Below are 25,161 nucleotides of genomic sequence, written 5' to 3'. Positions count from 1 at the left end.
CCGACACCGGTGTGTTTGGTGGGGACGCGGCACAGATGGGGGAAAGCAGGAGTAATGGTTTTCGGGCAAGTGGATGCTGGAGAGCACACACAGGAGTTTGGGGAGTGGGGAGTGGGTGCCTGGGCTTGGGGAGGGCTCCGACTCGGGGCTGCTGTGTAGTCCAAGAGGGCGCGGTAAGACTGGGGTGTTCTGGTGAGAACTGGAGAGGATCTTCCCGGGTCCCTGCCTGGCCGGTGAGGAAACACCGGTCTCCCAGGCACCTTCACCTAACCAGAGCGGGGATTTCCACCGCCCCTCCCGTCGCCCTTTGGAGGAAAGTGAAAGTGAAAGGAGGAAGAGGAGGGTTGCTGGCTGAGGAGGTCGCAGAGCCATGAAGTCGCTGTCTCTGCTCCTCGCTGTGGCTTTGGGTGAGCGAACCCCGCGACTCATCGCCCAGGAACTAGAGGGAAGCGGGGGGAGGTGGCCCCATTGGAGCCGACGCCAGGGTGGGTGGGAGTGGGCAGGTCACCAGATATCCAAGCCGCCCCTCATTCGCACCCCTGTACGCCAGGCCTGGCGACCGCCGTCTCGGCAGGACCCGCGGTGATCGAGTGTTGGTTCGTGGAGGATACGAGCGGAAAGGGTCTGGCCAAGAGACCCGGTGCACTGCTGTTGCGCCAGGGACAGGGGGAACCGCCGCCCCGGCCGGACCTCGACCCTGAGCTCTACCTCAATGTGCACGGTGAGTCTTTAGGGACTCGCCGCCCCCCTACCTCTGTCGCCTCCACCGAAACCCCCTCCTCTTTAGATCCGGCAGTGACCTCGGGCCTCAGCTTCCCCCTCTATAAAGTGAGTCTCACTATGGGGTAGTCTGTGCATTTGAAGTTCCCTGAACGCTGCCCTTCCAGCCCCTTTCCCGGCGGTGACTCTACAGCTGCAACTTCCTTCTCTACACTCAGACCCCACGGGCTTCCTCCAGGCTGCCTTCAGGCGGTACCCCCGGGACGCCCCCGCACCACACTGTGAGATGAGCCGCTTCGTCCCTCTCCCCGCCTCTGCGAACTGGGCCAGCGGCCTGACCCCGGCGCGGAACTGCCCGCGGGCCCTAGATGGGGCTTGGCTGATGGTCAGCATGTCCAGCCCAGTCCTCAGCCTCTCCAGCCTCTTGCGACGACAGCCAGAGCCTCAGCAGGAGCCTGTTCTCATCACCATGGCAACAGGTAGCTGGGGAGGGGAGGTGAAGGGTAGGTAGCTTCTAAGGGTCCAGATCAGCCAGTGGTCTCGCTTTATGGACTTGAGCAAGACATTTCGCTAATCGGGGTTCAGTTTCCTTTTTTTGTTAAGAGAGGTGTTTGGCTAGAATGAATCAATCTCTACCGCTCCTTCTAGCCCTCACCCAGTTAAAAAAAAATACTGCGGCTTGGCGGAGGTGTGGGGGGAGAGCCGGGGCGGTCAAGGGGGTTACTTTCTGATGTTTCGAAGGGCGGGGCTTTGAAGAGGTGGGGTTTCCGGACACCAGACCTGGAGAGACTTGTCAGGTGATGCGAGGTGGGAGGGGTTCAGAGGCAGGAGCGTTTTTTCTCTGCTCCTGTCAGATCTGTATCTTGCTCGGCACCCTCAGCTTTGCAGTTCACTCTTTCAAAACCCAGCTCTCTAGCCCCACCTGCGCCCACACCCAGCGCTGCGGCAATCTGCAAAGCAAAGGCTCTTGCACTCTAGCGCATTGACCTTCCCTGACAGCCGCGTGTGGGGATGTGCTGCCGCTCTGTGGTCTGCAAACAAGTGGGCTCGAGTGGGCGGATGGACGCTGCTGGAGATTGGGTGGTTCCTATTGCATTGCAGGGTGCGTTGCAGTTTGAGGCCCAGGGGTCGGAAGCTTTGCTGGGCTGGGACGTGGGAGGGACTGTGCAGATAATTCAAGAATGAGGAGAATCTGACCTGGATATCTGGGAGCTCTCCGTCCTGGCAGTGGAGGCGGGGTATTCCTGGGTAGAATACCTGTAGAGTTCTTAGCTTTTCTATCTGGATTTTATGTAAGCGACACAGCCTGATGGACAGGCCAACCCTGCACCCTCCCTTCCCTCCACCCTCCTGAGAATTACCCACAGAACCAAGGAGACAGACTTGAAACCCACGCTGAAACCCTCACCTCTGCCTATACCTCCGTTCTTAGTCTCAAGCCCCCACCCTGGCAGAAGCTGAGGAGCACTGCTCTTGTGTAGACAGTAGCTCTCTCTGGTGGGGGGAATATTTCCTAGGGCTACTGGCTCCACCGAGGTGATGATGAGAATGGTCTTTGCTTTCTGAGTTTGTTTTTCCAACTGTAAAATGTGCATACTATTTCCCAGCTGCCTTTCCTGTTGTGACTATCAAGAGATGGCACTGTGTTAATTTATTCATTGACTTAATAAATACTTATTAGCACCAAGAATGAGTTGGGACTCAGCAGTTCTCAGTCCACACTGGAAATAAGAATCCTGTTGGAGGTTTCTAAAATAAACTGAAACCTCATTCAATCCCATGCTTGACTTGGTCAATTAAATCAGAATCTCTGGGGTGGCCCTGGGTAACCTTAAGGGTCACAAAGATGATCCGATGTAGATTCTGCTCTCCAGGAGGTTCTGGGCGGATTTGCCACAGATAATCCTAATGTAAAGTAGAAAGTGAAGGACGTGCAGACAGGGAGCCTTGGAAGTGTCCAGGTGGTAAGATTGTCTGTATCTCACAGACAACTGGGGTCAAAGCAAGGTGCTATGCTATTTTTTATTTTTATTTTATTTATTTATTTATTTTTGAGACAGAGTTTTGCTCTTGTTGCCCAGGCTGGAGTGCAATGGCATGACCTCACACTCACTGGAACCTCCGCCTCACTGGTTCAAGCGATTCTCCTGCCTCAGCCTCCCGAGTAGCTGGGATTACGGGTGCACACCACCACACCCAGCTAATTTTGTATTTTTAGTAGAGATGGGGTTTCTCCATGTTGGTAAGGCTGGTCTTGAACTCCCAACTTCAGGTGATCCTCCCACTTCGCCTCCCAAAGTGCTGGGATTACAAGCGTGAGCCACTGTGCCCGGCCTGCTATCTATCTATCTATCTATCTATCTATCTATCTATCTATCTATCTGTGTTTGAGACAGTCTCCCTCTTATTGCCCAGGCTGGAGTGCAGTTGCAGTGGCATGATCTTGGCTCACTGCAACCTCTGTCTCCCAGGTTCAAGCAATTCTCGTGCCTTAGACTCCCCAGTAGCTGGGATTACAGGTGCATGCCACCATGCCTACCTAATTTTTGTATCTTTAGTAGAGACAGGGTTTCACCATGTTGGCCAGGCTGGTCTTGAACTCCTGACCTAAGATGGTCTGCCTGCCTTGGCCTTCCAAAGTGTTGGGATTACAGGTGTGAGCTACCACGCCCAGCCTGCTGTGCTCTTTCTTTTCAAGCATTTTTGCTTGATTTGGGATTTAAGAAAATGAAAGCTGTTGTGCTGATGTACAATTAGAAATGAAATCTCTCCAGGGTCAAATATCATTGATAATTTTGCTAATATACATTTATACTTGTCTTATCAAATATTTTAAAATGTTTGTTGACAAATATACTTATTTATTTATTTGAGACAAGGTCTCCCTCTGTCGCCCAGGCTGGAGTGCAGTGCAGGCTGGAGAGCAGTGGCATGATCTCAACTCACTGCAACCTCCACTTCCGTGGCTCAAGTGATCCTCGTGCCTCAGTTTCCTGAGTAGCTGGGACCACAGGCATGTGCCACCATGCCCAGCTAATTTTTGTATTTTTATTTGTGGAGATGGGGTTTCATCAGGTTGCTCAGACTGGTCTTAAACTCCTGGGCTCAATTGATCTGCCCACCTTGGCCTCCCAAACTGCTGGGATTACAGGTGTGAGCTGCCTGGCCCCAAATATACTTTTTTTTTTTTTTTTTGGAGACAGAGTCTCACCCTGTTGCCCAGACTGAAGTGCAATGGCGTGATCTCTACTCATTGCAACCTCTGTCTCTTGAGTTTGAGTAATTCTCCTGTCTCGGCCTCCTGAGTAGCTGAGACTACAGGTGCCCACCAGCACGCTCAGCTAATTTTTGTATTTTTAGTGGAGACAGGGTTTTTTCACGTTAGCCAGGCTGGTCTCGAACTCCTGACCTCAGGTGATCCACCCACCTCAGCGTCCCAAATTGCTGGGATTACAGGTGTGAGCCACCATGCCAGGCCTATACTTTCTTAATATACTTTGTGTATATTAAGAAATATACATTCTCACCATTCTTTTAAAATATTACTGAGCCAGGTGAGGTGACTCATGCCTGTACTTCCAGCACTTTGGGAGGTCTAGGTGGGAGGATCATTTGAACTCAGGGGTTTGAGACCAGCCTGGGCAACATAACCAGACCTTGTCTCTACTAAATATTAAAAAAATGCTGGGTACAGTGGCTCACATCTGTAATCCCAGCACTTTGGGAGGCTGAGGTGGGCAGATCACCTGAGGATGAAAGTTCAAGACCAGCCTGACCAACATGGAGAAACCCTGTCTCTACTAAAAATACAAAATTAGCTGGGCATGGTGGCGCATGCCTGTAATCCCAGCTACTCGGGAGGCTGAGGCAGGAGAATTGCTTGAACCTGGGAGGCGGAGGTTGCCGTGAGCCAAGATCATGCCATTGCACTCCAGCCTGGGCAGCAAGAGTGAAACTCTGTCTCAAAAAAAAAAAAAAAAAAGTTGGGTGTCGTCCCAGCTACTCTGGAGGCTGTGGTGGGAGGATTGCACCTTCGATGGGTGACAGAGTGAGACCCTGTCTCAAAAAAAAAAAGAGTTAAACTGTAAAACCTTTAGGTTTTGTTTATTTTAATTTTTTTTCTTTTAAATAAAGATGGGGTCTTGCTATGTTGCCCAGGCTGGCCTCAAACTGCTGGGTTCAAGTGATCCTCCCACCTCAGCCTCCCAAGGTACTGGGATTACAGGTCTGAGCCACCCTGCCCAGCCAGGTTTTGTTTATTAATCCTGTGGATTTTTTTTTTTTTTTTTTTTTTTTTTGAGATCGAGTTTTGCTCTTGTTGCCCAGGCTAGAGTGCAATGGCATGATGACAGCTCACCGCAACCTCCACCTCCCAGGTTCAAGTGATTCTCCTGCCTCAGCTTCCCAAGTAGCTGGGACTACCAGCATGCACCACCACGCCCGGCTAATTTTGTATTTTTAGTAGAGACGGGGTTTCTCCAGTCTGGTCTCAAACTCCCAACCTCAGGTGATCTGTCCGCTTCAGCCTCCCAAAGTGCTGGGATTATAGGCATAAGCCACTGCACCCGGCCTGTGGATCTTTTTTTTAGCAATTCAAAAGTATGTTTCTGGATTTTGACAAACTAAGTGAAATTGCATACTGTTTTTACTCTACTGAACAATTCCATGAAGCTGAGAACAGTTCAACCTTATAGGCCTCAGAAGCTAGGACTAAAAAGAACATACAGATAATAACAAGAAGAAAAAGATTACTTCTACCCGAAGGACCTAGACATTTCTGGGAAGAAACAGCAGTGAAAATGACGTTAAAGTACATGGAGTATTTAGATCACGGATCTCCAATCTTTTGGCTTCCCTGGGCCACACTGGGAGAATAATTGTCTTGGACCACACATAAAATACATGAACACGATTACTGATAAGCTAAAAAAATTTGTGAAAAAAAATCTCATAATGTTTTAAGAAAGTTTATGAATTTGTGTTGGGCTGCATTCCAAGCCGTCCTTGGCCGCATGTGGCCCGTGGGCTGGAGGTTGGACAAGCTTGATAGATGTTTGGGAGAAAATGGGAAAGACATTGTAAACTGAAGGGACCTCATGACCAAAACAGAGTTGCCCAATGATGACCACTTCTACTAGGCACAAGGAAGGGGTTCTATGTGGCTGGTTTGTAGGGTACAGGAGAAGTCTGGAAGGGTGGGTTAGGGGCTGAATGTTCAAATACCTTGAAAGCTGGGCTTTGTTCTGTAGGTGAGAGTGAACCATCAGAAGTTCTTTTGGAGGGCTGGTTGTTCTAAAAAGGCTGTTTGTTTTGTTTTGTTTTGTTTTTGAGACAGAGTCTCGCTCTGTCACCCACATTGGAGTACAGTGGCACGATCTCGGTTCTCTGCAAGCTCCGCCTCCTGGGTTCACGCCATTCTCCTGCCTCAGCCTCCCAAGTAGCTGGGACTACAGGCGCCCACCACCATGCCCGGCTAATTTTTTGTATTTTTTAGTAGAGATGGGGTTTCACCATGTTAGCCAGAATGGTCTCGATCTCCTAACTTCATGATCCGCCCGCCTCGGCCTCCCAAAGTGCTAGGATTACAGGTGTAAGCCACCGTGCCCAACCTAAAAAGCCTGTTTTTATTATGTACATATTTATTTTTTGAGACGGAGTTTCACTCTTGTCACCCATGCTGAAGTGCAATGGGACAATCTTGGCTCACTGCAACCTCTGCCTCCTGGGTTCAAGCAATTCTCCTGCCTCAGCCCCCCAAGTAGTTGGGATTACAGACACCTGCAACCACACCCAGCTAACTTGTTTTTTGTATTTTTAGTAGAGATGGGGTTTCACCATGTTGGCCAGGCTGTTCTCGAACTCCTGACCTCAGGTAATCCACCTGCCTCAGGCTCCCAAAGTGCTGGGATTACAGGTGTGAGCCACCATGCCCAGAAAAAACCTGTTATTTTACTTGATTCTTTTAAAAGACAAAGGTCAGATCTTTGGACTAGTGGGGAAAATACCCGTTAAATGATTTTCCCAAGTTAACCAGCAAGTCCACAATGATGAAGGTAATGAAAACAATAACAGCTTACATTTATCAAGTATTTTCTATATGCCAGGCCCTGTTCTAAGCACTTTATATGCATAATCTCACTTATTCCTCTCAACAACCATAGGCCGTAGGTTTTAATATTATCCCTATATTGCAAATGGAGAAATATGGGACACAAACCAGTTAAATAATTTGCCCAAGGACACACAGTGTGTAAGAAGCAGAGCTAGAGGCCAGGCGTGGTGGCTCACACCTGTAATCCCAGCACTTTGGGAGACTGAGGCAGGCTTATCACCTGAGGTCGGGAGTTTGAGACCAGCCTGGCCAACATGGTGAAACCCTGTCTCTGCCAAAAACACAAAAATTAGCTGGGCATGGTGGGGGACGCCTGTAATCCCAGCTACTCAGGAGGCTGAGGCAGGAGAATCACTTGAACCTGGGAGGCAGAGGTTGCAGTGAGCCAAGATCGCACCACTGCACTTCAGCCTGGGCGACAAGAGCAAAACTCCATCTCAAAAAAAAAAAAAAAAAATTAGGGCTAGAAATTGAACCCAGGCCATATGACTTCAGTCTATGCCTTTATCGACTGACTTCCTAGGTATTTGGGATTTTTATTTTATTTATTTATTTATTTATTTATTTATTTATTTATTTATTTATTGAGACAGAGTCTCATTCTGTTGCCCAGGCTGGAGTGTAGTGGCATGATTTTTCGCTTACTGCAACCTCTACCTCCCAGGTTCAAGTGATTCTTCCATCTCAGCTTCCTAAGTAGTTGGGACTACAGGTGCCTGCCACCACACCTGGCTAATTTTTGTATTTTTAGTAGAGATGGGTTTTCGCCATGTTGGCCAGGCTGGTCTTGAACTCCTGACCTCAGGTAATCCACCTGCCTCAGCCCTCCAACATGTTGGGATGAGCCACTGCGCCCAGCCGTATTTGGGATTTTTTTATTTTGAAATGGGGTTTCCCTCTTGTTGCCCAGGCTGGAGTGCAATGGCACAACCTCGGCTCACTGCAACCTCCGCCTCCTGGGTTCAAGCAATTCTACTGCCTCAGCCTTCCAAGTAGCTGGGATTACAGGCATGTGCCACCACACCCGGCTAATTTTGTATTTTTAGTAGAGACGGGGTTTCACCACGTTGGTCAGGCTGGTCTCAAACTCCCAACCTCAGGTGATCTGCCCGCCTTAGCTTCCCATCTGGTGTAACCAGCCATCGCGTCTGGCCCATATTTGGGATTTTTAAACAGGTAAATGATGGGATCAGACTTGTAGTCACCTTGTTTGGCTGCAGTGTGAAGGAGGAGTTGAAGGAATAGGGAGATCAGACAGGAGGGCTGTTGTAATTGTCTAAATGTACATTGATGAGAACCTGAGTTGGAAACAGATATGAGATCTGTTAGGTCCTGGTGGGGAAAGCATATAGCACATAATTTTTGACAATTTGCTTGTCTATCATTGGACTATAGGCAATTTGAGGGTAGGGACTGCCTGTCTTGTTCACCATTCTGTCTTCTACCAGGATACCTTGAACATCTTCAGTGCTCAATAGTTGCTGAATGAATAAATGAATCTGAGTAACTCCAAGGGTTTGCTTTTAGTGTCTGGCCAGCTTGGTGATCATTCATCAAAGACAGGGAAGATGGGCATTGGAGCAGGGTGCGGAATGTTGCAGAGATGCTATTGACTTGGGGTATGCTAAGTTAGGTGTAACTATAGCAAACATGTGTGTAGACTTACTGTGTTCCAGACAGTGTTCTAAGCACCCTTGATATTTAGGTGTCTCTATTATCTAAAATTGGGAACTGAATAGACTTGAGTAGCAAGAGGTATTAATGACTTAACCCTCACAACAACCTCATGAAGTAGGTACTAATATTATTATCAACTTTTAATTTTAGAGATTAGGAAGCTGAGCCATGGAAAAATGAAGTGGCCCAAGGCCATATAAATAAGCTGCAGAGGGGATTTGAACCAGGTCAGCCAGGCTCCAGGCACTTAGCCACTGCATTGTACTGCTTCAGTAGAGATAGAGGTCTGTGCTCAGGTCTAGGCTATAGCTTGTAACCTTCTAGAGTCAGTAAATATTCTGTACAGCACCACAGGACTGACAGTCATGGCTCAATCATTGTCTTCACCCATACTCAAGAAAGGCCTGGTTCCTCAAGGGTGGTGCTTGAAGATAGAGTGGTTCAGGTTGTGTGAGAAGTGACCTCGGATTCTGCAGTCCCGAGCTTGAGTGTGCTATGTGTTCAGAGTAGGCTTCAAAGGCCATATACCCTCATTGCCCCTACTCACCACCCCTAGACCTCTCTGCTCACCCTCCGCCACACTAGGTGCCACTCAGTCGCAGAGCAAAAGGAATTCGCAGGGAGGGCTAGGAAATGGTGAGTATCAGAAAAGGTGTCCTCTGAGGGGTGGGTAAACTGCAGTTTAGTCCTCCCCAATAATGCATTTCTCTATTTTTTTCTCCTTCTTTTTCTCCCTCATGCCCCTCCCAACCCCTCATCTCCCTATCTTCCTCAGTGGTACTGACTGTCCTCACCCATACCCCTGCCCCTCGAGTGAGACTGGGACAAGATGCTCTGCTGGACTTGAGCTTTGCCTACATGCCCCCCACCTCTGAGGCCGCCTCATCTCTGGCTGCGGGTCCCCCTCCCTTTGGGCTGGAGTGGCGACGCCAGCACCTGGGTAAGGGACATCTGCTGCTGGCTGCAACTCCTGGGCTGAATGGCCAGATGCCAGCAGCCCAAGAAGGGGCCGTGGCATTTGCTGCTTGGGATGATGATGAGCCATGGGGCCCATGGACCGGAAATGGGACCTTCTGGCTGCCTAGAGTTCAACCTTTCCAGGAGGGCACCTATCTGGCCACCATACACCTGCCATACCTGCAAGGACAGGTCACCCTGGAGCTTGCTGTATACAGTGAGTTGGGGGACAGAGGTCTCCAAGGGTAGAGGGTGGGCACTGGATTGTGGGGACCGTGATGGGGGAGGGATGATGGAAAAGAGGGTGCCTGGGTAAGTAAGTAGAGATAGAAACGGATTCCTGGGAGTCAGAGGGGTAATGGGAGGCTAGAAGGTTCCTGGGAATTTGAGGGGCTTTGGCATGGGTGTGATGCACCAATGGAGAGACAGTGGGTTCCCCATTTCAGGAGAAGAAACCCAACCTTCTTTAGTTCTAAGGAAGCCAGAAGGCAAACTGAGGATCTCTTAGGGAGGACAGTATGGACTGATTTCCCTATGCTCATTTCGTTCTCTTTCCCCAGAACCCCCCAAAGTGTCCCTGATGCCAGCAACCCTTGCATGGGCCGCCCCAGGGGAGGCACCACCGGAGTTGCTCTGCCTTGTGTCCCACTTCTACCCTCCTGGGGGCCTGGAGGTGGAGTGGGAACTCCGGGGTGGCCCAGGGGGCCGCTCTCAGAAGGCCGAGGGGCAGAGGTGGCTTTCGGCCCTGCGCCACCATTCCGATGGCTCTGTCAGCCTCTCTGGGCACTTGCAGCCGCCTCCAGTCACCACTGAGCAGCATGGGGCACGCTATGCCTGTCGAATTCACCATCCCAGCCTGCCGGCCTCGGGGCGCAGCGCTGAGGTCACCCTGGAGGTAGCAGGTAAGAGCTGGGAGCTCCGCGGAGCCTGAGCCAGCCTTCGGGAAGACAGGAGCTCACTCTCATCCCTTCTGCCTGCCAGGTCTCTCAGGACCCTCCCTCGAGGACAGCATAGGCCTTTTCCTGTCTGCCTTTTTTCTGCTCGGGCTCTTCAAGGCACTGGGCTGGGCTGGTGAGTGTGAGCCCCACCCTGACCATGACCTGAGGCTGGTGGACTTTTCCCTCCTCTACTCCCAGAAGCCTGATACCCATCCCTCTGCCCTCCACCTGTACCACTCCGGCATCCCATCCCTTCTCAATCTTTTCCCACAGCTGTCTACCTGTCCACCTGCAAGGATTCAAAGAAGGTACATTGCTCCACCTCTCTGTATCTTTCCCTTGTCACTTTATCTCCTCATCCTATCTTAAAACCCATGGAGGGAGGCTGCTGGTGTGGTAGGCAGAACCTAGGCTTAGAATTCACGCTGATCTGGGTTAAAACCTGGCACTATATCCTAACTGTAGGAGTCTTTGTGCATGCTACTTAATCTGTATCTGTTTCCTTGGGTGTAGGGATTTTATTTTATTTTATTTTTTTCTTTTTTTTTGAGACGGAGTCTCGCTCTGTCGCCCAGGCTGGAGTGCAGTGGCCGGATCTCGGCTCACTGCAAGCTCCCCCTCCCGGGTTTACGCCATTCTCCTGCCTGGCGCCCGCCACCTCGCCCGGCTAGTTTTTTGTATTTTTTAGTAGAGATGGGGTTTCACCGTGTTAGCCACGATGGTCTCGATCTCCTGACCTCGTGATCCGCCTGTCTCGGCCTCCCAAAGTGCTGGGATTACAGGCTTGAGCCACCACGCCCGGCCGGGTGTAGGGATTTTAAAAAGTTACTTAGGCAGTGCTGTCTAGTAGAAAGATAATGCAAGCCACATATGTAAATTTAAATAATCTAGTAGTCACATTAAAAAAAAAGCAGAAACAGATAAAATTAACTTAATAATATACTTTATTTAATCTAGTAATTCTGGTCCCTTATCTGAAATACTTGGGACTAGAAGTGTTTTTGGATGTTGGATTTTTTTCAGGCTTTGGAATATTTGCATATATATCATCTTTGGGATCACACCCAAACCTAAACACAGAAATCATTTATGTTTCCTATACACATTGTACACATGGCCTGAAGACTTTGTTTCCTTGTTTTTTTTTTTGAGACAGAGTCTCTGTCGCCCAGGCTGGGGTACAATGGTGTGATCTCGGTTCATTGCAACCTCCACCTCCCGGGTTCAAGCGATTATCCTGCCTCAGCCTCCCGAGTAGATGGGATTACAGGCACCCACCACCACACCCGGCTAATTTTTGTATTTTTAGTAGAGACCAGGTTTCGCCATGTTGGTCAGGCTGGTCTCGAACTCCTGACCTCAGGTGATCCGCCCACGGCCTTGGCCTCCCGAAGCGTTGGGATTACAGGTGTGAATCACTGCACCCAGTCACAATATTTTTAATAATATATGTGATCCATCACATGAGGGCAGCTGTGGGATTTTCTACTTGTGGCATCATGTTGGCACTAAAAAAATTTCAGGTTTTAGAACATTTCAGATTTTAGATTTTTGGACCGGTGATACTCAACCTGTACATCCAAAACATTATTGCAACATGTGAACAATATAAGAAATTACAGGCTGTTGTGCACAGTGGCTCACGCCTGTAATCCCTGCACTTTCGGAGGCCGAGGCGGGAGGATCACCTGAGGTCAGGAGTTCGAGACCAGCCTGGCCAACATGATGAAACCCCGTCTCTACTAAAAATACAAAAAATTAGCCAGACGTGGTGACGGGCCCCTGTAATCCCAGCTACTCGGGAGACTGGGGCAGGAGAATCACTTGAACCTGGGAGGCGGAGGTTGCAGTGAGCCGAGATCACACCATTGCACTCCAGCCTGGGAGACAAAAGCAAAACTTTGTCTCAAAAAAAGAAAAGAAAAAGAAATTACAATCTCGGCCAGGCGAGTTGGCTCACGCCTGTAATCTCAGCACTTCAGTAGGCTGAGGTGGGCGGATCACCTGAGGTCAGGAGTTCAAAACCAGCTTGCCCAACATGGTGAAACCCCGTCTCTACTAAAAATACAGAAAAATTAGCCGGGCATGGTGGTGCGCACCTGTAATCTCAGCTACTCAGGAGGCTGAGGCAGAATTGCTTGAACCGGGGAGGTGGAAGTTGCGGTAAGCCGAGATCGCACCACTGCACTCCAGCCTGGGCAACAGAGGGACGCTCTGTCTCAAAAAACAAAACAAAACAAAACAAATTAGCTGGGCACGGTGGCACACACCTATAGTCCCAGCTACTTGGGGAGCTGTGGCAGAAGCATCACTTGAATCTGGGAGGTCGAGGCTGCAATGAGCCAAGGTTGTGCCACTGTACTCCAGCCTGGGTGACAAAGTGAGACCCTGTCTCCAAAAAAAAAAAAAAAGAAAAAGAAAAGAAATTGCAGCCCTTTTTCCACCCTAAGTATTCGAAAGCAGGTGTTTAAACAGTCAGCACATCTCAGTTTGGACTAGCCACATGTCAAATGCTCAATAGCCAAATGTGGGTAGTGGCTGCCATATTGGACAGTGGAGCCTGAGAGGACTGTTAGGAGGATTAAGGAAGACAGTGTATCTCCTTTAGAAGATGTAGGAGATAGAGCACTCAGCACAGTGTCTGGAGGGCAGAAAATGTTAGCCTCATCCTTCTCCTATCATCTGTGCCCATGATAGTTTATATGCCTCTGGACTGACCATATACACCTCAACTGCCTTCTAATATTCTGAATTCCTCACCACCTTCCTCTCTTCCAGAAAGCAGAGTGAGGGCACTCACCTCCATCCTGTGGAAGCCACCATCATCTCTGGCCCAAGCGTCTGTAGTAGCTCCCCAAAATAATACCCCATCATCTGTTCCTACTCCCTCCAATCTCTCTCCACTGAGTGGCTGGAATGCTTTTTTTTTTTTTCCACTTATACAAGGGAGAATTTTTTTTTTTTTTTTAAAGACAGTCTTACTCTCTTGCCCAGGCTGCAGTGCAGTGGTGTGATCTTGGCTCACTGCAACCTCCGCCTCCTAGGTTCAAGCAATTCTCTGGTTTCAGCCTCCGGAGTAGCTGGGATTACAGGCACATGCCACCACACCAGCGAATTTGTGTATTTTTAGTAGAGACGGGGTTTCACCATTGGCCAGGCTGGTCTTGAATTCCTGACCTCAGGTGATCCGCCCTCCTCGGCCTCCCAAAGTGCTGGGATTACAGGCGTGAGCCACTGCACCAGGCCCAAGAAATGCTTTTTTAAAAAACACACATCTTATGGCATTCACCTTCTTGGAGCTCTAGGACAGTGGTTCTCAAAATTTTTTCTCTCAGGACCTCTTAAAAATCATCAAGGACTCCAAAAAGCTTTTGGGTATGTGGGTTATAGCTATCAATATTTATGGTACTAGAACTTAAAACAGAAAAATTTAAAATACGAGAATACATACGCATACATTCCATTCATTGTGGGAACCATGGTGTCAATACATATCATGTAGTTTCTGAAAAACTCCACTGTACACTCTTATAGAATGAAGAAGGCAAAAAACCTTTTTTGTTTTGTTTTTTGAGACAGAGTCTCTCTCTGTCGCCCAGGCTGAAGTGCAGTGGCGAGATCTCGGCTCACTGCAAGCTCCGCCTGCCGGGTTCACACCATTCTGGTGCCTCAGCCTCCCGAGTAGCTGGGACTACAGGCGCCCTCCACCATGCCTGGCTAAAATTTTGTATTTTTTAGTAGAGACAGGGTTTCACCGTGTTAGCCAGGATGGTCTTGATCTCCTGACCTCGTGATCCACCCGCCTCGGCTTCCCTGTGGTGGGATTAGTGGCGTTAGCCACCGCGCTCGGTCGCAAATAACATCTTAATTTTGTTATAAAAAATAGTCAATCTCACATGCCCCTGACATAGTCTCAGCGACCTGTAGGGCCGAGGTTACACTTGGAGAACCCGTGCTCTAGGGCCAAACCCATTCTTCTTGCCCTGGCCCACGTGTTCCCCCCACCGCCCCACACTGGAGCCACTGCCTAATTCTCCAGCCCTAGATGGTGCTCGCCAGCCCTCTTCTCAATGCTCATCACACACAGGGCTATTCCTTTCCTCCAATGAACCAACCGCCTCCCGCCCACCTCCAGTTCCCAGCCCTCTGTTCCCTTTGCCTGGTCCACCCTCGGCCTCCCTGGGTCGCAGACGAGGTCGGCCTCGTCATTCCCCGCAGACCGCCGCGCGTCCCTCTTGTGCGGTTCACCACAGTTGTATTTTAAGTGATCGTGTGAGTCGTCGTTAAATGCCTGTCTCCCCGCGGATCATGGGCTCCTCGAGGACAGAGACCAGCCTGTCTGTCCACTGCTGTAATCCCGCGCCGGCATAGGGACGTAAGGCCCCACTGGAGGGCGCTCATCAAATAGCTGCTGGATATTGACGAAGGAAGCGGCGGCGCAGCTCAGGGATCTCCGAGTCAGGACTGTCGGCCAGACCGACGGGGTAACGGGTCTAATGGTGTGGGAATAAAGTTGTATTCCAGTGCTTCCAAACGGGCCTCTCATTCCAACCCCCTTCCAAGCAAAATGAATATTCCAATCACCTCTGGTCCCTTCCAGCGACCCTGAACCCCTCAGAGAACGCCCCGTCGACACCGTTCCGGGTCGGGCGCCACTACTGGCGCATAAGATGCGCTCAAGCGGAGGGTACTCCAACCGCAAAGCGACGCCGAGCCGACAGGGATCCCGGCCTCGGCGCCGGAAGTCCCAGAGAGCCGAATCTGGAACCGGATGTGGCTGCTTCCTGCCCCGCCCCCTGCCGAGGGGGCGGGAACCGAGGGCCCTTCGGAAAACCCGGCCGGGATTTCGGTCAGCTGAGTTCGTGGGTTGTGGTGGGGAGCGTAATCCCGTGGGGATGGAGTGACCCACTCTCTCTCCTCCTGAAACGCTTCCCGCGGGAGTTTTAGCCGTGTTATTGTTGGGGAAGGGAATGTCAAATTCTGCTCCTGCCTTCCCCCAGGGGCTGGAGACTGGAATCTTTATTCCAGTTCAGTGCGGAGCGACGTGGTCTCCAGAATCCCCGAGTGTAGAGGCGGAGGACAGTGGAGCTGGGGACTCGGGCGCCTGGGTCCTGGTCCCTGAGCGTCCGGCGCTCCCCTAGTCCGCGGCCCTGGCTCCTGTCCTCACTTCCTTCCCCTTTTGGCTCCTGCTCTCGGAGCGGGCGGACGCGGGGGGGAGCGGAAAGGGCGGAAGGGCCCGGGAGCCTAGCGGGGGGGGTTCAAGGGGGTACGGAAAAGCCGGGGAGGGGACTTGGTCCGGGGCCGGAGACCGACGGCAACAGCGGCCCAGGACCCACGCTGCCCCCACCCCTCCCGAGCAGGTCAGAGCCTGAGCACCCTGCGCGTCCCCGTACTCGTGACCCCCTCCTCCCCCAACTGCACCAAGGGCCACCCTATTTCACCCTTCTGTTGCCCCCCTCCCCCAGCCTTCCTGCAGAATTCCCTTCCGGTCTTCTTGACACCCACCCACGTCCCTTCCCTGCCCGGCTCCCCCGCGCCCGCCTGACTCTCCACCCCCACCCCACCCCGTCTCTCCCCAGGCGCCCCCATGGCCCGACCCCGCTGATTCCTTCACTCGGCCATGCTCCCGCGGCCCCTGCGGCTGCTTTTGGACACGAGCCCCCCAGGGGGAGTCGTACTGAGCAGCTTCCGAAGCCGGGACCCCGATGAGGGTGGGGGCCCAGGTGGCCTGGTCGTGGGCGGGGGGCAGGAGGAAGAGGAGGAGGAAGAAGAAGAGGTGAGACGCGGGTGGTGGGAGGTAGGGGGCGGATGTATTTCTGAAGTCTCCACTTTTCTCTTGTCTCTGGGTCCCTACATCTCCTCCTCCTTGCCTCAGTTATTCTCGCGCCTCCCTGGGTGTCGGCCCGTTTCTCTGCTGCGGGGAGTCCCGGCGTCTCTGTGGTTCTCTGTCAGTGTGACTCAGGACCTGCCCGCAGGAACCTGCCTGGAACTTCTGGCTGGCTGTCCCTGCGGGTCTCTGGCCCTCTGCCTCTGCCTGCCTGAGTGTGCCTACTTCTCTGAGCAGTCTTGTCTTGCCCCCTGTCTCCCTCCTTGTTTTTGTTTGGCGGGGAGGGGTTTGTTTCCACAGTAACCAGCTCCTCTGACTCTGGGATTGGGGAGGGAACCCTCAGATTTCGTGACCCCTCCTTCCCTCCCTCCCCTTTACCCCCCGCCCCCCCATCCTCGGTAGAGGCAGGGAAACCACGGTTCTGGGACCTGGAGGAACGATCCTAGGGTGGGTAGAGAGTGGTTACCTGTTTTCATTAGGGATTAATGGTGGTGGCCAGGAGCAGGATTTTAGGCCTCAGGAGGGGCCAGAATTTGGATTTGGGGCCCCGAGGCCCTGAACTCCTAGGTCCAGATCCTAAGTGAGGGCAGGTTGACTGGCAAGGCTGGTTTTTCGGGATCGGTCGGGGGAGGGACTGGGGCCACGTGACTCTCTGAGTCTACCGCCCCCCAGCCCCCATCATCCCACTTCCCCTTTTCCTTCCTGGACTGGGATTGGAGCTGCTACCTTCAGGGGTCCCTTAGGGCTGAGATAGTGGAGGCACTACCTGAGGGACCAGGGTGAAAGGGGGCCTGAGAAGGACTAAAGCTCTGGGCTGGTCTAGTCCTTGGCCGGGAGGGGTGGGGCATGCGGCAGTGCCTGAACTGAGGTTTCAGCTACTCCTAGTCTCTGCCTCTGGCTTGCTGCCTCTCGCTTCCCTCTCCTGCTCTTTGTACCCTGCTTCTCTGTAGTGTGTGGGTTCAGCTCTCGGGGGAAAGGGCTTTGGGGGTCTCCAGGATCAGAATTCCTGTACTCCATCCACGCCTCCACTGCAGCCCCTTCGACTCCACCGGGGCCCTGAGGCGACTGGGGTGGGGCTGTCTGGGCCCCAGTGGGGGAGACCTGGGGTCACCAGCTCCCCCCACCCTTCCTCGCACTCGCTGGTACTATGCCCTGCCACCACAGGTGAGGGGTATAGAGGGAGAAGCAGGGCCTGGGGTGAAGGCTGAGGGCAGTGGGGGGTGATATGGAACTGTCTGACTTCCCCTTCCTTGCTCCTGCAGGCCCCTGTATCTGTCTGGGATGAGGAGGAGGATGGTGCCGTGTTTACCGTCACAAGCCGCCAATATCGACCTCTTGATCCCTTGGTGAGATCATGATTTTAGCTTCTCACCTCTGACTCTTCAGTTCCCTTCCTCTGGCTGACTTTCTGGCCAGAGTGCTAGGTTGGAGTTCTGGAGTCCTGGACTCTGCTGTATGACATAGGCCAAGACTTTTGCCCTCTCTGAATATCAGAAAAATGAGGCTGGAACATCTCCTGGGTCTGGGATTGTCCTCAGAAATCTAGGGGCAGAGTGGGAGAAAGCGTTGGTGATTATCTCTTTGTGTCCTCCAGGTCCCTATGCCTCCCCCGCGTTCCTCCCGACGGCTCCGAGCTGGCACTCTGGAGGCCCTGGTCAGACACCTACTGGATACCCGGACATCAGGGACTGATGGGACTTTCATGTCAGCCTTCCTGGCCACCCACCGGGCCTTCACCTCGACGCCTGCCTTGCTAGGACTTATGGCTGACAGGTCAGAGTCATAAGGGACCCAGGGTCGTGGAGTGTCTGTCCAGATTTCCTAAAGTTCCAACATCCCACCAAAATAGTTAAGGCCACTGGGGGTTTGGGGAAAATGGACAGATAGATCCTCTTCTTCCCCTCAGGCTGGAAGCCCTTGAATCTCATCCTACCGGTGAACTAGAGAGGACAACAGAGTGAGTGACCCCTGTTTCTTAATCTCACAGTCCACTCTGCCCAGGCTGCAGCTTTACCTCTCACCCTTGGCTGATTCCCTTCTCCCAGGGTAGCCATCTCTGTGCTGTCAACCTGGCTGGCCTCTCACCCTGAGGATTTTGGCTCTGAGGCCAAGGGTCAGCTTGACCGGCTTGAGAGCTTCTTACTTCAGACAGGGTATGCAGCAGGGAAGGGTGTTGGGGGGGGCAGCGCTGACCTCATCCGCAACCTCCGGTCCCGGGTGGACCCTCAGGCCCCCGACCTTCCTAAGCCCCTGGCCCTCCCCGGCGATCCCCCTGCTGACCCCACGGATGTCCTGGTGTTCCTCGCTGACCACTTGGCCGAACAGCTGACCCTGCTAGATGCGGTGAGACCCTGACCTCTGGCCCGTATGCCCCCTGACCCCTTACTAACCTCTCCTTGACTCCAGATCCTTTCCTTGCTTCCACCCTTTCCTGATCCAGCTCCTAGCCTCCTTCACCTACCATTTTGACTTTCCCTTTTTCCCTTTGGTTGTTACCCTTCAAACCCTGTGCCCCTCTGGTTCCTTGGCCACCTGAGATCCTCAGATCCCTAATATTGGAAGGCTGACCTCACTTGACTATGAACTTTAACCTCTTACCTCTACCCTGCAGGAGCTATTTCTCAATTTGATCCCCTCTCAGTGCCTGGGAGGCCTGTGGGGTCACAGAGACCGGCCAGGACATTCTCACCTCTGCCCATCTGTCCGAGCTACTGTCACACAGTTCAACAAGGTGGCAGGGGCAGTGGTTAGTTCTGTCCTGGGGGCTACCTCCACGGGAGAGGGACCTGGGGAGGTGACCATACGGCCACTCCGTCCCCCCCAGAGGGCCCGCCTCCTGGAGAAGTGGATCCGTGTGGCGGAGGTGAGAGAGAAGATTGCCCCACGGTGGGTGGCCATGGCATGGAGAGGGCTCCCATAGCCTTAGCTCTCTTTGACCCCCACAGGAGTGCCGGCTGCTCCGAAACTTCTCTTCAGTTTATGCTGTGGTGTCAGCCCTGCAGTCCAGCCCCATCCACAGGCTTCGGGCAGCCTGGGGGGAAGCAACCAGGTGGGGGAGCTGAGGCATTGGACTGGGGTGGGGGTTCCTCAGAAGGCAGGGAAGAGGGGGTGACAGAGCCAGGCCTGTCCTCAGGGCCATTTTCTCCCTCCCCCAGGGACAGCCTCAGAGTCTTTTCTAGCCTCTGCCAGATTTTCTCCGAGGAGGATAATTATTCCCAGAGCCGGGAGCTGCTCGTGCAGGTGAGAGCCTGGTTTGTGGCAATCCCCCCTCTCCCTGCTCCCTACTGCTCCCCCACGTCTCTTTATTTTGTCACCACCAGGAGGTAAAGTTGCAGTCTCCTCTGGAGCCACACTCCAAGAAGGCCCCGAGGTCTGGCTCCCGGGGTGGGGTGAGTGACTAGCTGGGTGGTGGGCTTGGGGGTTGTGATTATGAAGGGGTGAGGAGTATGTTTTAGGGGAACAGCCTGAAGGATGGGTAAGGGAGGCACAGAGGGGTGAGGGGTGAGGAGAATGAAATCTGTTCTCGGAGGCAATGGGGAGGGCAAGTGCGGAGGGACGGAGGGCCCTCACATCCATGGCAGGCACATCTGACCCTGACCCCTGACCTCAGGGTATAGTCCCATACCTTGGCACCTTCCTGAAGGACCTTGTGATGCTGGATGCAGCCTCCAAGGATGAGTTGGAGGTCAGTGGTGTGTGTGTGTGTGTTGTTATGATGATGTAACAAGTGGGCTGCAGGGTCCGACAGATCCCCCCCTTGCAAGGGGCTGTAAGGCACAAATAGCTGAGTGTAGGACAAAGCCAGATCTATTTCTGTGCCAAGTTGCCTCAGTGGTCTGTAAATGAGAAACTAGAAATAGCATCTACATTGATCTGTTATTATAAGGGTTAAATGAATTCGTATTTGTCAAGTGCTTAGAACATGCCTGAAACGTAAGCACATCTAGGTTTTGTGATGGGCTCCTGCTCTATTGCTAGAGTTTGTTAAATAAACAAATACTGAGACCTTGGGCAAGTTCCTTATCCTCTCTGGATGAGGAATCCTATCCAACTGGATTCTATCCAGTCTTCTCATCTGCAAAGCAGACTAGTTGTCTACCTGAGATATTAAATTTCAAGGGTCAAGTGCAGTGCTTAGGCCATGATAGATTGAGGGGGAAGGCAGGGAGGGATGGAAGAGTCAGAGAGACTAGAGGGAAGTGATTGTGAGTTGGATGTGGCTGTGTGTGTTTAAGAGAGGGGATATTCTCTCTCTGTGGCCTGGAAGGTAGTGTTAGAACTTTCACTCCATCCCCATTTTCCTCGCAGAATGGATACATCAATTTTGACAAGCGGAGGAAGGTGAGTGGAGTGCCTGGGCTGGATGCTGGACTTCTCAATCCGTGTTCCCGGAAGGGGAGGGGGGGAAGTCAGGTGTCCCTGAGTTTTGGCTCCTGCAGTTTGAGGGCTCCTTCCCAGGAGTTTGCAGTCCTTTCTGAGTTGCGACGGCTCCAGAATGAATGTCGTGGCTATAACCTCCAACCTGACCATGATATCCAGAGGTGGCTACAAGGGCTCCGGCCACTGACAGAGGCTCAGAGGTGACTGGCGGGTGAGGTTGGGACTCTAGGGCTCTGGCCAGGTGTGGGGGATTGGTGTCATGTCCTGAGCTCTGTCTTTTGCCCCCTAACCCAGCCATCGTGTATCCTGTGAGGTGGAGCCACCTGGTTCCAGTGACCCTCCTGCCCCACGGGTGCTTCGGCCAACATTGGTCATCTCGCAGTGGACAGAGTGAGAGATTCACTGGCTGGGGGGTGGTTACTTGGAACTTCCACTTTTCTTCTGATCCTCCCAATCTCCTGCCACTGTAGGGTTCTGGGCTCTGTTGGGGTCCCTACCCCGCTTGTGTCCTGCGAGCGGCCCGGTATGGCGGGAGATGAGGTGCCTACGACTCCTGCTCCTCTGCTGACTCGGCTGGCCCAGGTGAGCTCTGCTCCTGACTCTGACCTTGACGCTGACCCTCACTCTGTAAATGTTTCTTCCTTAACCTCCCTGCCTTCATGCCAGTCCCATGTTGTTTATTCCTAGCACATGAAGTGGCCGTCCGTCTCGTCACTAGACTCTGCCCTGGAAAGCAGTCCATCCCTGCACAGTCCAGCTGACCCCAGCCATCTCTCCCCACCAGCCTCCTCCCCTAGGCCTTCTCGAGGTCACCGCCGCTCAGCCTCCTGTGGCTCCCCGCTGAGTGGGGGTGCAGAAGGGGCCTCCGGGGGGACTGGATATGGGGGAGGGGGATCTGGGCCAGGGGCCTCTGATTGCCGAATCATCCGAGTCCAGATGGAGCTGGGGGAAGATGGCAGTGTCTATAAGAGCATTTTGGTGAGGGAGCCTTGGGATGGAGTTGGGGTGAAGGATGGTGTCTTGTTGGACTATAAATGTCTGAGGTTTGGGCAACCAAATGGAATTGAATGTAGTTTTAATTTTGACTTTTGGTTTTGGCAGTTGTTTTACTTATTTTTAATTTTATCTTGTAAACTCTGGTCTTCAATACAAGCTGAAATTTGTTTTATTTTGATGGCTATTTTGCATTAGTTGCTACACCTTAAACTTTTGGTGGCCATATTAAAATTTCAGAATCAACAGCAGTTTCCCCAAAGGCAAGCAGCTCTGTTTCACTGGGCACCATGTGGGCTGGCTTATGGGGTATAGGAAGCCACCGTATTGGGTGTCCCTGTTCCTTTTAAAGCCTTGGACACAACCTTTTGTGGTTGGGTTCAGTGGCTAAGGGTAGAAGGATGGGAATTCATGGCTGATTGATTGCTCTTTTGGTCTCCTGTCCTGCCAGGTGACAAGCCAGGACAAGGCTCCAAGTGTCATCAGTCGTGTCCTTAAGAAAAACAATCGTGACTCTGCAGTGGTTTCAGAGTATGAGCTGGTACAGCTGCTGCCAGGGGAGCGAGGTCAGAGGCCATGAGGGAAAGGCAGACTCGGGAGGAGAGTGGAGTGCTTCCACATCTGGGCGGCTGTGGGGGGAATGACTGTGTTTGTGCTTGACATCCATCCCCTGAACCTTCAGAGCTGACTATCCCAGCCTCGGCTAACGTATTCTACGCCATGGATGGAGCTTCACATGATTTCCTCCTGCGGCAGCGGCGAAGGTCCTCTGCTGCTACACCTGGCGTCACCAGTGGCCCGTCTGCCTCAGGAACTCCTCCGAGTGAGGGAGGAGGGGGCTCCTTTCCCAGGATCAAGGCCACAGGGAGGAAGATTGCACGGGCACTGTTCTGAGGAGGAAGCCCCGTTGGCTTACAGAAGTCATGGTGTTCATACCAGATGTGGGTAGCCATCCTGAATGGTGGCAGTTATATTACATTGAGACAGAAATTCAGAAAGGTAGCCAGCCATCCTGGGGCAGTGAAGTACCACCGGTTTACCAGACAGCTGAGAAATCCAGCCCTGTGGGAACTGGTGTCTTGTAACCAAGTTGGATACCTGTGTGTAGCTTCCCACTTGTGTGTGCTTCCTACCTGTGCAGCACGCAGGTAGTGCTGGAAAAAACGCATCAGTTTCTGATTCTTGGCCATATCCTAATACGCAAAGGGCTAAGCAAAGGCCTCAAGGCTCTGAGCCCCAGGGCAGAGGGAAATGGCAAAAAGTAGGTCCTCGCAGGAGTTCTTCCCACTCTGGGGATTTCTATCACTGTGACAACACTAAGATAATAAACCAAAACACTACCTGAATTCTACTCCCCTGTCCTTGTAGTGCGTATGAACTGGCTGCTATGAGTGGGGGTGGGGAATTGGCTGAAGGTAGATGCCATGGAACAGGAAGGGGCACAATGTTTTCTATCCCCATGAACAGAGCAAAAAGTGAGTGAGGTATTGGTGAAAAAAGTTTCCTCAGAACAATTTTTCTTCAGTAACCTCTCTACCACTGGTCCCTTGCTGCAAATGTGTATAGAACAATTTTAGGACAAGGAAATGGCAGAACAACTTTATGGACGACATATAAACTTGGGAGGACTTATACACTACAAAGCATTACGTGCTGGGATTTTAAGTCAGTTTAAGCTACATTCAAGCAAATTCTAGGAAGACAAAGGCTGAAAAGTACCAATAGAGATGCCAGGGCTGCTGGCAAGGAGGGTAACCACATTTCATCCTGCGGCCTCAGGTTAGAGAACTGTGAATTCTTTTTCAATTGAACTGACATTCCTAGTAATATGCTATGTTGTAAATGCCCTTCCAAAATAATCATGCCAACCAAGATGAGGGAAAGTTAAGGGTTGTATATACAGGCAAGAAGTAGGTTTGAGGACGTTTAGGATTTCACTTTCAAGAAAGAAAGAACATCGTGCCACAAAGAAATTCCAAGTGCAAGAGTTTGAACCTGAGGGGGTAATACAGGTGGTGTGTGTGAAGGTGGAAGGGACTGTGGGGATATGACAGAAGCGCCTGGTCAGGAAACAGAGCCAGGTGTTTTTACATTTTATTAGCTACAGTATAGATCCTAGAGCTGCCTCATTCCCTCCCCTCCCCTCCCCTCCCCTCCCCCCACCATGGGGTCAGGCCTTGCCAGGAGCCCCTGCCTTTGCCGCCTGGGCCCGCTGGAACTCCTGCTGCAGCTGAGCAAGGGTCTCCCTCTGTTGCTCTGACTGCCGCTCAAGATCCCGGAGCTGGGATTCGTATCGCTTACTAAAGAGAGACAAGGTAGACAAGTAGAAAGGGAGAAATTAGTAGGACTTACTATGGAGGGTGCTAAACGCAAGAAAGAGGTGGAAAACGAGATTAGGGAAGGGAGAAGGGGGGTTAAAAGGGAAGGAAGGGGTTGGAGGAACTGGAGGACTAGGGGCCACTATGGAGAGCTGTTCTGCAGTGGTTCAACACCTCTACTCCAATGGTTCACTTGCATCACAGGGTGCAGCACACAGTGGTGGAATAAAGACTCACATTTCAGCTGTGATATAGTCCAGCCTCTTCCCTACTGTGGCCCGAGCCTCCCCCAGCTCCTGTTTGACTAGCACCGGACCCAGAAGTTTAAAGACCACGTTGGACCCATCCAGCAGGGCCAGTTCCTGATGGAGGGATGGGACATACGTGATCAGAACCATGGCTAGTACAGGTCCCTCCTCGCCCCACAAATCCCAGTCCCTCACCTCTTTCACGATATTATTTTCTGTTAGTTGTGCTTCAAGTTTCTGCCTCCCCGACATGGATTTACTCAAGTCTGGGGATAAGAGGAAAGGCAAGATTAGAAACATCAATCCTAGTCAGGTGGATATGGATCTGAGGAAGCAGAAAAAGATGGGGGCAGCGGGTCAGTGAATAGGGAAGAGTACTGAAGCGGGAAAGTCTCTGCACGCGAGGGCCCAGATGGGGCAACAAACCTTATCTCGGTAATGGCTTTGGGTTGTGAGTGCATTGGGCGAGGCCATACCGACCCTGCTCCCTTACCCTTCTGTAGCTGTTGATATTTCTCCACTTCTCCCTGCAGCTTCTTCTGGATCAGCTCCGCCATGGCAGGGATGAAAGCCTACGGGGAGCGAGACAAGGGCGCTGCGTCTCACTCTCTGGAAGGTACCTGAGCTCCCTTTTCTGATCTCGCCTGCGGAAATGATAGCACTCTTGAGAGGCAGCCCTGAGGGGCACAGCCACCTCCCCCCCGTCCCGGGTATCGACTCCACCCCGTTCCCAGGATATGGTGGGCGAAACGCTAGACCATAAGCCTCTCAACCGAAATCCTAACCTATTCACGTTCTGCTTTCAGTAGTAATAAACCCGGAAGTAAACGAGGAATGGTGGGAAAAGACTGCGCCGGAAGTTTCTTTCTGACCCTTGATGGGAAGTGTAGTTCTGACATGTTTAGCGAGTGGAGTTCTGCTAAAAAGACTGGACTCGGATATTTTCAGGCAAGATGGGGAAACTAACCCGGAAAAAGAAACCGCACCGCTA

General features: G+C 52.1%; 3 protein-coding genes across 7 annotated transcripts; 2 read left to right on the top strand and 1 right to left on the bottom strand.

The window, feature by feature from the left end:
* Positions 1 to 259: 259 nt before the first annotated feature.
* TAPBP (TAP binding protein) lies at positions 260 to 14,938 on the top strand. 3 transcript variants are annotated; one of them, XM_007972946.3, is made up of 8 exons: positions 260 to 407; positions 551 to 721; positions 939 to 1,199; positions 9,285 to 9,683; positions 10,027 to 10,368; positions 10,448 to 10,537; positions 10,678 to 10,712; positions 13,183 to 14,938. In XM_007972946.3, the coding sequence occupies exons 1-8, from the start codon at positions 371 to 373 to the stop codon at positions 13,192 to 13,194; spliced, it is 1,347 nt and encodes a 448-aa protein (XP_007971137.3). In that variant the 5' UTR covers positions 260 to 370; the 3' UTR covers positions 13,195 to 14,938. The 3 variants fall into 3 exon arrangements, with proteins under 3 accessions (XP_007971137.3, XP_072862022.1, XP_007971136.3); XM_073005921.1 differs by lacking the exon at positions 10,678 to 10,712; XM_007972945.3 differs by lacking the exon at positions 13,183 to 14,938 and having other exon boundaries at positions 10,678 to 10,969.
* Positions 14,939 to 15,654: 716 nt separating this feature from the next.
* Positions 15,655 to 22,955, top strand: RGL2 (ral guanine nucleotide dissociation stimulator like 2). 2 transcript variants are annotated; one of them, XM_007972947.3, is made up of 18 exons: positions 15,655 to 15,764; positions 15,984 to 16,180; positions 17,494 to 17,577; positions 17,826 to 18,004; positions 18,138 to 18,188; positions 18,277 to 18,574; positions 18,843 to 19,094; positions 19,177 to 19,280; positions 19,387 to 19,471; positions 19,552 to 19,620; positions 19,842 to 19,916; positions 20,540 to 20,572; positions 20,690 to 20,811; positions 20,906 to 21,001; positions 21,082 to 21,193; positions 21,299 to 21,589; positions 22,056 to 22,170; positions 22,287 to 22,955. In XM_007972947.3, the coding sequence occupies exons 2-18, from the start codon at positions 16,025 to 16,027 to the stop codon at positions 22,496 to 22,498; spliced, it is 2,334 nt and encodes a 777-aa protein (XP_007971138.3). In that variant the 5' UTR covers positions 15,655 to 15,764; positions 15,984 to 16,024; the 3' UTR covers positions 22,499 to 22,955. The 2 variants fall into 2 exon arrangements, with proteins under 2 accessions (XP_007971138.3, XP_007971140.3); XM_007972949.3 differs by lacking the exon at positions 15,984 to 16,180 and having other exon boundaries at positions 15,677 to 15,764.
* A 727-nt stretch (positions 22,956 to 23,682) lies between these two features.
* PFDN6 (prefoldin subunit 6) lies at positions 23,683 to 25,156 on the bottom strand. Of its 2 annotated transcripts, none has more exons than XM_073005922.1 (5): positions 25,138 to 25,156; positions 24,664 to 24,814; positions 24,366 to 24,436; positions 24,160 to 24,284; positions 23,683 to 23,904 (listed from the first exon to the last, which is right to left on the bottom strand). In XM_073005922.1, the coding sequence occupies exons 2-5, from the start codon at positions 24,725 to 24,727 to the stop codon at positions 23,775 to 23,777; spliced, it is 390 nt and encodes a 129-aa protein (XP_072862023.1). In that variant the 5' UTR covers positions 24,728 to 24,814; positions 25,138 to 25,156; the 3' UTR covers positions 23,683 to 23,774. The 2 variants fall into 2 exon arrangements, with proteins under 2 accessions (XP_072862023.1, XP_007971145.1); XM_007972954.3 differs by lacking the exon at positions 25,138 to 25,156 and adding an exon at positions 24,956 to 25,034.
* Positions 25,157 to 25,161: the final 5 nt, after the last annotated feature.

This window comes from Chlorocebus sabaeus, chromosome 17 (genome assembly GCF_047675955.1).
Source record: "Chlorocebus sabaeus isolate Y175 chromosome 17, mChlSab1.0.hap1, whole genome shotgun sequence".
NCBI classification, from domain to species: Eukaryota; Metazoa; Chordata; class Mammalia; order Primates; family Cercopithecidae; genus Chlorocebus; species Chlorocebus sabaeus.
The sequence above is the reverse complement of the archived record's forward strand: the minus strand, read 5'-3'. Positions and strand labels throughout refer to the sequence as shown.

Coding starts and splice junctions, on each gene's coding strand:
- TAPBP (XM_073005921.1), top strand. CDS start 371: ATGAAGTCGCTGTCTCTGCTCCTCGCTGTGGCTTTGG. Junction 408..550: donor GCTCCTCGCTGTGGCTTTGG/GTGAGCGAACCC, acceptor CCTGTACGCCAG/GCCTGGCGACCGCCGTCTCG. Junction 10,538..13,182: donor CAAGGCACTGGGCTGGGCTG/GTGAGTGTGAGC, acceptor CCTCTCTTCCAG/AAAGCAGAGTGAGGGCACTC.
- RGL2 (XM_007972947.3), top strand. CDS start 16,025: ATGCTCCCGCGGCCCCTGCGGCTGCTTTTGGACACGAGCCCCCCAGGG. Junction 19,472..19,551: donor GCCGGGAGCTGCTCGTGCAG/GTGAGAGCCTGG, acceptor TGTCACCACCAG/GAGGTAAAGTTGCAGTCTCC. Junction 20,573..20,689: donor ATTTTGACAAGCGGAGGAAG/GTGAGTGGAGTG, acceptor GCTCCTTCCCAG/GAGTTTGCAGTCCTTTCTGA.
- PFDN6 (XM_073005922.1), bottom strand. CDS start 24,727: ATGGCGGAGCTGATCCAGAAGAAGCTGCAGGGAGAAGTGGAGAAATAT. Junction 24,285..24,365: donor AAAATAATATCGTGAAAGAG/GTGAGGGACTGG, acceptor TCCCTCCATCAG/GAACTGGCCCTGCTGGATGG. Junction 23,905..24,159: donor GACTATATCACAGCTGAAAT/GTGAGTCTTTAT, acceptor GTCTCTCTTTAG/TAAGCGATACGAATCCCAGC.